Below are 14599 nucleotides of genomic sequence, written 5' to 3' on the forward strand. Positions count from 1 at the left end.
TGAGCAGATTGATCGTGTAGATGGTATTTCGCTGAAATGAAAATTTTCTCTGTGGTTTAGTTTGCTTCAGTAGTTAGAACTATATTAAGAATACAATTCTAACAATATAAAGTGAAGTGATAAGTGAAATGTGAAATGAAAAGTATACATATTTAGATAAGAAAAAAGACTTGTCTTAAAGGTCTTAGTTACCAGGTCATAAAATCCCAAAAAAAAAAGAAGTTAGAACTAAAGTCAAATATTGCCATTGCCATTTAATTGCCACTTGCCAGTTTATCGAAATACGAGCGCGTATCGGTTAGCCCTAGCTTATTGCGACGAAAACGGATTTATGCCTTGGGTCTTGTCATAGTGTATCAAAAGTGAGTGATATTATTAAAGACAGAGTTTGTTTGTGTAATTTATTTTCGTAAGTATCAAATGTTATTCAGTCTCTTTTTTCATTCACTTTAAAAACCTAATGACCGTTTTGGACATTGATCAATATGGCCGTCTTTCTATTTGCCAATTTCATATATTTTCCTTATAATACAGATTACTGTGCCAAGAATATTCATTCCAGGTTTAATTTCTTGTTTAAAAGTCAAAGAATTGCAATTTTCACTGCAATCAAGCTAGTTATTCTGACTCTTATTATCAAATTGAGTATTATGGATTTTTCATATTACTATTATATTTAGAATTTATTTTCTTGAACACACACGTATCTCCTTAACTTTTGTGAAAAAAAGAAGAAATCAAATTTTATTATAATATAATAAAAATTTACTGTATAATAAAATTTTATAATAATCGTTTGTGTTGTAATGTAATATATAATTTTGACTCTTCAATCTCCAACACCAGTTAATATTTTTGCTTTTACCTCCAAATAAAGTAAATTAAATACAGATAATTAAGTTAAAAAATATAACAAATGCATAAACTACCCTAATTTTTTGCTTGGGCACATAGAGCACTATAATTTTTTATTCTTTAGTACCTACTAATAAAACTTAAATTTTCACATATACATATTAAAATCGTAACAAAATAAATAAGTACATATAATATTATTCTTAAAGAATACTTACTGTGTGCTCTACAAATAATAACAAAACAAAAATGTTATTTATAGAGTTTTTGTCTGTTTGTCTATGTATTTTGGGGCAAAACACAAAAATTACTGAATAGATTTAATTTTGCATGAATATTACATGAGATCAGGACAATATATAGGATACATATTATAATGGTAGATGCAGACAGTATTTTAGCTGCTTGTAAGGTACCACATCGAGGGGACACAGGGAGCAGCTAGTATGAAATAAATATTTTAGACAATCATTTAATGTGATGTAGCTATCAACCTTAGATATGAACAAATGTTACTCTGAAACCTTTTTACTGTCTAACTATACTACATCTTCATTGTTAGCAGTAGATCTGAAACTTACAAAATCATCTGCATTTGTTGCAGATATTTATTGCAAAATCAGACAGATAGAAACACTTAATTCTTTGTGTGTCAGCCTCATTGAGTCTTCCTCAAAACATTCTGTCAAACCCATGTATATAATAATTGGCTGAGCTTCTGATTTGCACTCAATGTGGGCTGGATAGTATTGAGGGGTATTTCTGCCATGAATGAGTATGTGAAAGCATTATTGACATATATTGACTGTACAATATTGTATACTTTTATTGAAAAGAGCGCAAAAAAAAAGAATGCTGGGAGAGTTTCTTGCGCCGCTTCTTCTCTCTCAGAGCGCCATTTGTTTCCGAAGCGGTAGTAGTATCTAGTAGTATAAGAAATGACATCAAAAAGAATTCTAAAGGAATCAATTTTGAGAAAATAAAAGCCTTTTATAGTGTTTTAGTTTTAAGGAGCTTATAGAAAGTGAGATTACTCGGCTAATGAGACTCAATAGCGATGCTAATCAAAGTTTTGGTTTCAATGAAGAATCATTAATGTTACATATTATGAGTGACATTTTCTCTTTTTTTTAAATCTTCTTTTGTGATAAAGATCTAATCTAAACTAACTTGACAATATGTTCAATTATACCTCGAGATCAAAGTATGTTACTGACACTTCATTCAACATTAAAATTATTAGCTCTACTTTCAGTTTTCATTTGTCTGCAGTCACTTCTTTGCATTCCATGGAATAATGGTATCTTATTATGTAATAATATGATTTAACTTTATTTAACAAAAACAGTGGTCCACAACAGATATTTTTGCAAGTAATAATAATAGCCTTTATTGTTGTATTAAATAAATAAAATATAAATAAAAAGCCTTTATTGCTGTACTAATTTTACATACTAGGTACTAAAATGAAGTAAAAAGTGCCTCTAAATAATATCGGCAAACAGTATTTACTTTGGTACAGCTTGTCTTACAACAAAGGCCTCCTCCAAAGATTTCCATTCTGTCCTGTATTTTGCTGTAAAAGTCCATAGTTGCCCTGCTATTTTCTTGATGTCCTTCCCATCTCATAGGCTGTCTACCTCTATTTCTTTTGCTGTCTTGTGGTTGCCATTCAGTTATTAGTCTTGCCAATTTCTCTGTCTTTTCTCTTATAGGATCTGTCCATTTCCACTTCTTTCTATTCCATTCTGACAAATTGTAATTTTATTGGCTAGTTGCTCAGTCAATGCCCATGTCTGACAACCATATAATAAGCATGTTAGATGCACATATTAAATACTTTCCTTTTGTCTTTCATAGGCATGTCTTTCAAAGTCAAAGTTAAAAAAATCTTTATTCACTGTAAAACTTTATAAGTTATTTAGTGCAAGTCAGGATGAAGTACAAAAGTTACAATAGCTTTCAAATGAGTATAACAATATTCATTAACAAAATTTAGAACGTTAATTTCAACTATCTTTTTCATTCAAATAATCTTTCACATTATAATAGGCCTTAGATGTTAATTTATTTTTTATGACACATTTAAATTTTTTAATAGGTAATATTTTAATTTCATTTGGGAGTTTATTATAAAATATAACACAATCCACTTTAAAAGATTTTGCAATTTTACGGAGCCTAGTAGATGGAATTGCAAGTTTATGTTTATTTCGAGTATTGACACTGTGTATATCACTATTCTTTTTAAATTGGCTAATATTTTTATGAGTGTATAGGAGGTTCTCGTATATGTACTGGCAGTGTACTGTCATAATATTTATTTTACCAAACTTTTCTCTCAATGAATTCCTTGAACGCATTTTATAGACTGCTCGAATCGCTCTTTTCTGCAGCACAAATATATTTTCAATATCTGCAGCCCTACCCCACAATATAATTCCTTAAGACATGACACTATAAAAGTACCTGAAATATACAAGTCTAGCCGTTTCAACATCTGTCAGCTGCCTAATTTTTTTTATTGCAAATACTGTAGAGCTAAGTCGATTACATAAGTTTTTTATATGAGCACCCCATTGTAGCTTAAAGTCTAATGTAATGCCTAGGAATGTTGTCATTTCTACTACATCAAGTTTGTCATTATTAAGTTTTATAGGTGTTGGTTGTTGCTTTATATTTGAAAGTGTAAACCTTACACATTTTGTTTTCCTTTCGTTAAAAGTAAGTTATTAACATTAAACCAATTTACTACTTCAGCAATGTTGTTGTCAACCTGACAGAATTATTTTTTTTGCTGGCGTTTTATTTTAAATAACAAAGATGTATCGTCCGCAAACAGTATAATATCATGTTTATTTTGAATAAGGTATGTTAAATCATTGACGTAAACCAGGAACAAAAAAGGACCCATGATTGAGCCCTGCGGTACACCCATCTATATGATTATCCAATGGCTTAATACCAAACCATTTATAAAAATATGTAATTGCTTTAATTCAGTAGATAAGGGGCATTGCCCTATTATAGTTGGTAAACTTAATTATTTGTGTACTTCATCCTTGACGTAGAAGCCATAGGATAGTTAAAATTGCTTGTCATGAGAAGCCAAAAATGTGTCTTATTTAGGTAAATGTTAGCCTAGTAAGTACAACAATGTTTCAATCAACATTATATAATTACAAATGTGGCCGCTACACATTTATTCCTATGCTTCCCATATTCCATCACAGTCAACTTCTAATTATTGTAGTATTTTATTATAATATTGTATTATGTTACATCAGTGATTTTATGATATTAAATTGTATTAAATACTAATGAAATAGTGAGGTACTGAAACTTATTTACAAATAGCACAAAATCGTACGGGTCACCTGGTGTTAAGTGATCACCGCCGCCCACACTCTCTTGCAACACCAGAGGAATCAAAGGAGCGTTGCCGGCCTTTAAGGAAGGTGTACGCGCTTTTCTTGAAGGTACCCATGTCGTATCGTCCCGGAAACACCGCACAAGGAAGCTCATTCCACAGCTTCGTAGTGCGAGGAAGAAAGCTCCTTGAAAACCGCACTGTGGAGGACCGCCACACATCCAGATCTTGGGGATGATATCGTAACTTGTGGCGTGTCGTGCGAAGGTGAAATTTAGAGGAACCTAATGAATGTTTGTATTTAAAAAAAATATTATAGATGCGATAAATTTACTCCCAACTTTTTAAACTACTTTTATTGGAATGACAAATTAATTCAATATATTAGGTGTTAAAGTATGAAATTGCCGATTTATACTGAAAATTAGAAATGCGTTTGTTTTTTAATTTAACATAAGTATTTATTTAATCAAAATTATTACTATTATTGTCTAATGTACATTAATGTAATGCGGTAGAACTGCGGTGATCTAGTTTCGAAAAACGATGTGAAAGCATTTTGTACTATCTCCAGAGAAGAAAACTTTTTATCCTGTAGAAAATTGTCCAAATTTCGAAAAAAATGGTAGTCCGTTAGTATGCCGAATACGGAGGGTGACGAATGGTTTCTAATTGCAGTTCCTGTAGAGTTAAAACGGTTTCTCTTACTGTATGAGGTCTCGCATTATCATGGAGCAATAATCGTAAATCGGACGATTCATGAGTCTGGGCTGTTTCACTGCTAGTTTTGCTATCATTGTCCTACCTAGCCATCTGCCGTTATTGCGCGACCAGATCGGAGAAAGGTATAGTGAATAACACCATGCTGAGACCACCAAACAGTTACCATTACCTTTTTATTGCTGAGCTCTACTTTAGGACACTGTTGCGGCATTTGATCTGGGGTCAGCCATTACATTTTTCGCTTACGGTTATCGTAAAAAATCCACTTTTCATCGCATTTCACAATTCGATCCAATATTCCTTCATTTCTGTATCGATTCAACAAGGCCACACAAGTTTCAAAACGCGTATCTTTCTGCAGATAAGTCAAATCATGAGGCACCCATTTTTTTGATATTTTTTATATTATTGATTTGACGCAAATGAGCCAATATTGTTGGTAAGGTAACGTTAAACCATGCTGTTAATTCTGGGTAGTTTGGCTCGGATCGGCTTCCACCATCTCTTTCAATTCATGGTTATTCACCTGTGTGGGCGGTGTTCCACGTGGTTCGTTCTTCAAATCAAAGTTTCTATGACGAAGGCGGTTAAATCATAATCACACGGTGCGTTCATTAGTAGTCCTCTCCAAACGCAACATTAATATTGCGAGCTGTTTCTGTCGCGTCGGAACTCGCATTCAAAAATCACTCGAATTTTCGAAGTTTCTTGAAGAAGTCTTTCTTGTCTAAGCTGAATAAAAAATACAACTGAAAGTCGATAATCGAATGTTGCACATTTTTTAAAAGAATAACTACATAGGTACCATGTGAAAAAAGTCTCACTCGAAAATCTCAAACAATGAAGGTTCTATGTCATTTCGAAGTACCTGTTAAAATAAAACGGCAATTTCATACTTTAATCTCTGAGTTTTGAAATTTAAATTAAGTTTTCATTTGATTTTTTTCCTTCTGTTGTAACCTTATTATGCAATCGCCACACCTTTACTGAAATAGATTTTTGTGAATGTAGACTGTGCGAGGGAGGTGTAACTTGGATATATTCATTGAGTCAATACTATGGTTGTACACAGGTGTGATAATGGAAGCGACACCTACGCCGTCGCCCGCGTGATTCCCGAGACTCTAGTGCAGTAATTCCTGGAACAGTCACAATCTTCAATCAACCACAATGAAAATGGTTTTGTCGCAACGTCAAAGAGACGAGCTGTGAGTATTATGCTACATGAAATAATCAATTACACTTTATTCTGTGATATTCTCTTAGATCACATTAAACTAAAATGCCAATAAGTTATGTGATGTTTTTTCTTAAATAATGAACTACTTACCTGATCAAATGTTATATGAAACAAACTTAAACTAAAATTAGTTGATCTATTTAATATTGAAATTGTTTAACTGAAGAAAAGCTTAGATTATTACTTAAATTTTATGTATATTCATTAGTATAATTATTGCATCCTATTAAAGTAATAATTGGTTAGAGTGAGTGAGGAGGAGCCTGCCTACCGCTGCCGTATGCGTGAGAGAGAGGGAAGCCAGATAGACTGGCGCCGTAACGCTTTACGTTACAAAGTGGTTTACCCTCCCATATGAAGTTATCACTTCAATAATTAAGTAAGAGCGTTGTCTCATTTATTCTCCTAACGTTTCCTCACCGGTTTGAATCCCGTCCCGTCCATAAGTTTTGGAACAATTAAAAATTTGTTGACTAGCTGATGTTTAAGTGGGATCACAACAAGAGTTATAAGGCATCATAAAACTACACCAGTGGACTATAAGTTAGTCCAGTCATAGACAGTTGTGTCATTTGGGGGTGTCGAGGACGCCCCTGACTAATAAGATCATATTCCATCAACACATGGCAGTATAACATGGATGAACCTCAAACATGTCATTTGGAATTTATCAAAAAATATCAACACTGCCACCATAATTGGTAGAAAATCTATATCATATTGTGTTGCTAACAATATATATAATATAATTCACTATTGGAGTACCTAATAACTATAGGTAGCTATGGTAAACTTAGTTGTATTGTTATACGACGAAGAAACTGTACCTACCAGCCACTAGGGGATTACGAAACTTTCTTTTGAACCACATACATTACGAATCAGCTATATATACGTACCATAGAAATCTAAACAAGACGGTGATAGAAATATTTATTTTATATAAAATAGTACTGTTTGAACAATTTTTTACATTTAGACCAGTGCTGTACCATCAAATCTATTTATAAATGTAAAAAGTATAATAAATTAGTGTTATGCTATCCATTTTGTCATTATCATTGATTAATTTGATTAATTGTAATCCGTAATATTATTGCTACGAAATAACATGTTTCATACAGTCTCTATGAACCGCCTTTTGATACCATTTTGTAATTTATATTTTTTTTATACTATCGGAAAGTAGAGATATTGACGAACAGAAAGCAGAACTTTTTTTTTTGAAATAGCTGATATATTGACGGGTGAATTTTCTATTGAAAATAAGAAAAAAAAAATATTTTTTCTCTCATTGTTTGGTTTAAAAATGACCGAAACTGGTGTGTCTTGCTCTGATATAATAATAAAGCCATATGAGTTTTATTAAGATGACATTACTACATAAAAAAACATATATTTTGTAACAGAACTTGTGGCCAGACCAGATACATACAATAGTACATACATACAACGTAGACTTGCAACACTTCAGATATTGATTAATACTAAATCACTACTTGTGTCTGTGGTGGTCTGTAGGGCACGTGTAGGGCGACATGTTACTATTAGTACGTACCTATTTAGATTTCTATGGTACATACCCAAGTAGCGGTTTGTCGTTCATACCACACTTACGTAAAGGGCCTTGTTTGTAGCATAATATATATAATAGGTATAAGAAGCGGGCCGATATCAATATTACTTTCCTTGGCAGATCACATTTCAATACCGGAAGTCGATGCGTAATGCTTTCTGCGGTACATAATTAGCGCAACTACTTTTATATGTATACATTATATAATTATATTATGTCCTCTCGACAAACTTGGAGATCATTGGGTCGGTTATTGTTCAAAATAGTACTCATCAATGATTTTGTCGTGGAGATCTTTGGGGAAGGCCTTCAGTCCACCAGCAGTGGACGAATTGCGGCTTATATGCTAATGACTGCTTGCGGCGCGTCGTGAGCCGGGTTGTCTCCTTCCGTCAAGTATGTGCGAAGGAATGATGGCTGGTCCATGCGCCAATTTGTGAACGGGAGCTACTTGTAGTGCCAGGTCGACCTGTTATAGTTAATAAATCAATATGATAATATATAAATAAACTAATCATGACAGTAATCACGACCATCATGTTCACGAAGCATCCTTACACAACCAATGAATTCAAGCTGTAAAGGTTGATTATTACTTATATAAGATAGCAAATCTTAGACGCTTTTAACTTGGAACACTATTCATTACACGCTTTATTTTATCTTCATCTGTCTGTATGTTTATTTGTTACCGACTTATTTGGGCGCGATTTTGAACTATTTATTTATTTCTATTATTGAATTAAACGTTACAAACTAATTTGTTGTACAGTATGTATATTACAGCCATTGTAAAATACTCATTTTGATTTGAAAGAGTGTCCGTTAAGTTTCTTGTATGTTTGTTCTCACGAGCTCTACTTTTTCCGAACATAGGGTAGATTCAGTAATATAAAAGAAATATAGTGACGGCTCAAAAGCGCATAGTTTCAGCCTATTTGAATTAAGTTTATTTGCCCTTGATAAATAAATGATTAACCCAGCGGACCATTATGAATAAGGGGTTAGTGTATAATTATAAGTATGTAATCGAATAGGATACTAAGTTTTCTTTAGGTGTCTGCTCTTAATTAATGTATTAACAGACATTGCGGATTATTTTCCTGAGAAGATTTAATTTATGTGGCAATTTGACTATCAATTGCAATATTGCGGCTGTTCACGATAGGATGGCGGACATAGATAACATGTTGGTAACTTGATGGTAACATATCCTTGCAACACTCAATTATTACGAATATTTTATACTAGGTGAGCCGTGCGAGTACTTCGCTCGCGATGAACGGTCGCAGTGGCATAATTTAACCAACCGATAATTATATCGACTTTTTCTCGTGATCCTAAATCAACAATACTGTACTACATTTCAGTTTTCACTAAATCAATAAATTAAATACCACCAATTTTTCGAAATGCAAATTTTATACGTTACTATTTTTCGTCAATGGCGTCAAGCTTTAAAATATGGTGTTTCATTGATTGAATTTCTTAAAGATGGCATTCCCACAACAGCAGCTTTGGGAAATAGCATTTGTAACATAAATACTTAGTGATTTTTATGAGTTTAATATTTGTATAAGGTGTATTAATATGTATTCAATTTCTCTTCAATCTTCTTCTGAATTAATTTAGTTTAAAATGCTATCGGAACTGAGCTGTTCAAATAATATTATTTAATTTAGTGCTGCAATAATGAATATCGTGTTCGAATGGGTTTGTGTAATCGTATGGGCTTCCTTCCGTATGCAAATGTCTCGCTCTGTGTGGATGTTACACCAGCGATCAGTAAAGAAACACGGCACTTCAACACGGCACGTCAAGGCTGTTACTATCTTTTGTGCACATAGATATTTCAAGGTATGGGAAATAATTAAGCAGTTGGTGGTTTTGGTTCAGCTCTGCTTCAACGATTTAATATTTTTTTTGTTCTAAGTTCGATATAAGTCCATACCAAGTTCAAGTAGTATATTTTGAATGTATGGGACCTTCAAAATATATTGATGCTCTATAAAAGGCTGCCGATGTTGTTCATACCACCTACCTGTTTTTTTCAGGTGAAGGGTTAAAAGTTAACTATAATCTTCTTCCTATAATATAAACTTCTTATGAGTCATAATGTAAATCACAATGACATGAAAAATATTATATTTAAATATTAAATTTGTTGAACACAGTACAAGTCTCAAGTTAAATTTTCACTTTAAATTATTTAGATATTATACGCCATAATATGCGGAAAATTTGAATGATATTTATTCGTATTGCAAATAGAATTGGCGCCAGTTACGAGTACATCGTGGGTACATCTCACTCGACCTTTGAAAGTAACAGCGTTCCTATAATTTTAAGTCGTCGACCCCGGCCGCCACTGTTGTTAGTCGTTGGTGAGAACCGTGAACTCTCTACCTTCAATATCTCTATAAGCACAATCGTAAACACACAATCTTCGTTATCATACCATTGTCAAATCAAGGCCGGCAAAATGTTACTCGATACTTGAACATTCATAAAAGTATTATCTATCTATAGCTATTTAAGAACGCTATATATATATATATTATTTCCGTAATTAATATAATAATTGAACTTTTAATACGCAGTCAAAGAACCCATTTATGGATTGAAAGTAATTATGTTTACGCTAATAAAACATATTTATTGCACAAATTATTATAAACATTTGATATAGATTTGTATTGTGTCGTGACTCGTCTGTAAGTAGTAACCTGTGCCCTTTCATGGATTGGCCGGTCGTAGATTGCTTTATGAATAGTCGGGGGCCAAGTGAAAGGAAAAACACGACCTATTCTAAGCTCTGTTGAAGAAACCACGTTAGCTCTAATTGCCTTCGTAATTGAGAGCAATCGCAACAGCTCTTACATGTTTGTTTACTGTCAACCCGCTAATGGTGTTTGGCGTAGTGAATACTTAAAGGTCGATTGAATTCCGCATGCAAAAAGTGATATATCTGTAGCAATATGATTTTAATGCTCGCTCGTATATACTCGCCATAACACATTGTAGGGGATCTAATCCTGAGGCAGAGTGTCGCTAGTGTTGTTATCAAAGCAGACTTACCACATATTACAACTTACTACGTCTTAAAAAACGTCCATTATTGACTCGACTCCCAACAGATTCATTTTAGGATGTTACTAAACTAAATAATCTCCCTGAATATATTTATTTGTATGGAATCAATAGTATTAAACTAAAATACTTATATTCCTATCAAATTCAATTTTATCACTACGAGTAAAACCATAAGCCACACGTTTTCCTTGTGTAACAAAATAAGTTAAATTACGTCATATACTGTTTTTATTTCCTAGCTGAATCAGCTTGTACCAAAGTTGTCTAACCAGCTGGGTGACAACAGATTTTGTTGTTGAAATTTACTATTGAGTATTTAACTAACAGAAGACGCAATGTGATGGCACTATGAAGTAAGGAACGTCGTCACACACTCACATGAAACACAAAAATGTCATGTAGCTTTACATATGTATGTGTGGAGGATATTATGATTTATGGGCGTGATCTTGTTATGTAGGGACACTGCGGGAAAATAGTCGCCTCTAGTTTGTTTGATATTTATATATTGTTGCTTCTATCGATTTATTCAAAATTATTCATTGTTATCTTAAAATGCTAAATATTTGTCCTTGAGTCACAGCGCACAATTTATAAACTTGTGAGGTTCTGTACAAAATGAGATTACATTGTTATTGCTCCGTTAATCTAATTTAATTAACCGCATCCAAAACGAAAATATTATGTGGTATAAATACCCAGATATGGAAAGTATTGTAATGTTCTCAGTGGGTATTGAACAGGGCCCTATATACGATCAATATTTATACCAGTTGACCAACGGGCTCTCCATTCCAGTCCCATACCTATATTTGTCAAGAATACGCTGCAAAGGAGATATCTTATACATAACAGGTAATATGTATTATTTATTAACCCAGTGTACGTATACGCCGTCCTGTAGGCTGTAACTACCGCGGGTAGGAACAGGAACAGAACATTGATATATTAACGACAGCGTTACGTCATCAAGTAGTCGCCACTGTGCCAACGGTACTTTTGATTGGTGCAGTATCTTCCTGGAACTGACGTCATTAAAATGGCGATCTGTGCCTCTCCCAACATACGCAGTTTATGTAAGGTCCCGTTTGATATCAATCCTCTAGAAAAGATTATTTTTAAATTAAATTCAAAATATACATTAAATACAGCCAAAATTCCATTACCCGCTGTTATTATGAATATTAATCGATCAAAAAAGATCGTATCCGTTCTTATGCAACTTAATTGAGATATCATAGAAAGCGGTTCAATAAAATTGCTTAGGATCCAACCTGTCATCATAAAATATGCTAATTTAGAAAAGAATTTCGTGTTTTATAACTGTTACGTTTCTGATAAATATTCATATATTATATTCATGTAATATCCTCAATATGGGAAGACAGAAACGTCTAGAGTGCCAATTCCCGCATTTGCAGAACTCTAGCCTTTTTCATACGTACTTACGATGAGGTGTTGAAGTATCTTTAACTTTGTCATCATGAAGCAGTATGAAATTTGCATTCGTAGTTTTTCAAAGTACTATTCGAGATCGAATTCTGAATGTGAAAATAAACCTATGCATAGATATAATATCATATTTTTTTAAATAATAATGGATTTCCGAAATCTAACGCAAAATAAAACAAAAATTTTCACTTCAGCTTTCTTACTTAGTTGTGGATGAAGATATCGTTTTTCTTATCGCATGAGCTTCTTGTATTTTTTTATTGGCAGTTGTTACGTTATGTGTTATACCTACTGCCTTCGAATAGCTTCGCGCCCATAACCCTGAGAATGGCTTAATGTGTTATGACATCCAGATTAACGGGACTGTCGCCCACACCTTTCAAATCGGAACGGAAGAGTACAAAATACAATGCCGTTTCGCAACTGGGCCGGTCAAATGAGAACACAAAAAGATAATTTTACTGCTTTTTATAAAAGAGGAGGACAAACGAGCGTACGTGTCACCTGATTTCTTTTTTTTTAATTAAAAATTCGGAAACCCAACAATCGCACACTAACACTTATCGCATACTAATTACATACAAAAAGTAAAAAAATATATAAGTGTACAGATAACTTACAGGGTTATACATCTTTCATTAGCTGTTACATTCCTTACCATATTATACAACTTGGATTACAATATTTACCGCGTATACTCTTTTCTAACAATACAAAATGAATTAAAGCAGCGTTCTCGGACTTTAGCGAATATGAACGCGCTTTTTTTGAAGGTTTCCTGTCGTATTGTCCTGGAAAAACCGCGAATGGAATTTTTATACCATATGTATATTTGTACATGGAAGAAAGTTCCTTGAAAACCGCCCTGTAGAAGAACACCACACACGCAAATGGTGAGGATGAAATTTAAGTTTGTAACCAACTGCAAAAGTATTGTTTGAATGAATTTATTCATTCATTATGTAATATGAATCGACTCGCGACTCACGAATTGACCAAATAGCATAAACAGAGATGACTCACCGAATGTGAACGTGTCATGCACAGTTCTTGCACCGCTATTTAGTTAGAATTTGTATGTTATCTGCTACACTACACTGCATCGTTCTATGGTTCTTATGAATTTACGTGTCTGTATTCATTTGAGAAATATCGCGGAACATATCGACAACGAGATTATTTATTTAGTATTATGTGACTTGTAATTTTATTTACATTTTCGCCTTGGAGAATCAAACGATCGAGCCCACGTTTTCATTCACAGGCACATATATTCCTAATTTGCAATTATATTACTTATTTCTTGAGAATTGTTATTTGCATAACTTATCTTCACCATATGAGATGTGTGACATGATAGCAGAACAGAGTGTACGTACTTAGAACATTCTTTTTTAGTCGCATTACCTATTGGCTTTTGCATTGTACGGCTTAAAATTTAAAAAGAAATATCGCATTGTAATGTAAAAACAATACACAAATGTCTGAAACACCTTATTGTATGGTTATGTAAATGGTTTTATAAATTTTGTATAAGTATCGAACCTATTTTCGGAATCGTCGGAAATTGAGGTATATTTAAGAAGTTTTGTATTTTTAATCTAAATCTAATTCTGAATAGTTTCTCTTATAAAACCAACGGAGTAAAATCGCACAGCAATCAATAAAATGGCGTAAAGTTCTAATTTACAGTTAATATGCAATGCAGTTAGCAGGAAGGAGCCTAATGATTTATAAATTACGCTGGATGCATCAACAGCAGTCAGAGCAGCATCCCTCTAAGTGTACCTTATAGATGACCAATTATAGATAAGTAGTAATGCGAGGTTAGCGCTCCCATCATCAAGCAGCCAAGCAACGTAATTTGAAGGTCCAAGACCCGTTCGTAGCTCGGATCGCTCGGAATGCAGTCCGCAGACCGCTCTTCGCAGCCCGCAGTAGTCATTCTGCCGCATGCCGCAATTGCATATTCTATTAAGCCCGCTCCACACTTTCGTCGAGAGCATCTTTGTGCTGCAGAAGAGGTCTATTGGCGCTATTTATAACCTAAGTCCTAAAGAATCTTTATGAGAAAAATTTAAAGAAATAAAAATTTTGACTGTTGCTTCTCAATATATTCTTGATAATGTTCTGTATGTTCATAAGCACATTGAGGAATTTGCTAGAAACTGGGGCAATCATAATGTTAACACGAGGAACAAACATAAACTTGTTATGCCTACTACTCGGCTATGTCGAGTTAGTAAGTCTTTCGTGGGGCAATGTATATTCTTTTACAACAAGATCCCAG

General features: G+C 33.5%; 1 protein-coding gene across 1 annotated transcript in view; it reads left to right on the forward strand.

The window, feature by feature from the left end:
• The first annotated feature begins 240 nt into the window (after window positions 1–240).
• LOC126975943 (lissencephaly-1 homolog) overlaps window positions 241–14599 on the forward strand; it is a 52402-nt gene continuing 38043 nt past the window's right edge. Inside the window, exons 1-2 of the mRNA XM_050824064.1 lie at window positions 241–409; window positions 6021–6156. Coding sequence (XP_050680021.1) covers window positions 6119–6156 — 38 coding nt within the window. The 5' untranslated portion in view covers window positions 241–409; window positions 6021–6118. The remainder of the gene's footprint in view (window positions 410–6020; window positions 6157–14599) is intronic.

Source organism: Leptidea sinapis, chromosome 38 (genome assembly GCF_905404315.1).
Source record: "Leptidea sinapis chromosome 38, ilLepSina1.1, whole genome shotgun sequence".
In the NCBI taxonomy this organism is placed as follows: domain Eukaryota; kingdom Metazoa; phylum Arthropoda; class Insecta; order Lepidoptera; family Pieridae; genus Leptidea; species Leptidea sinapis.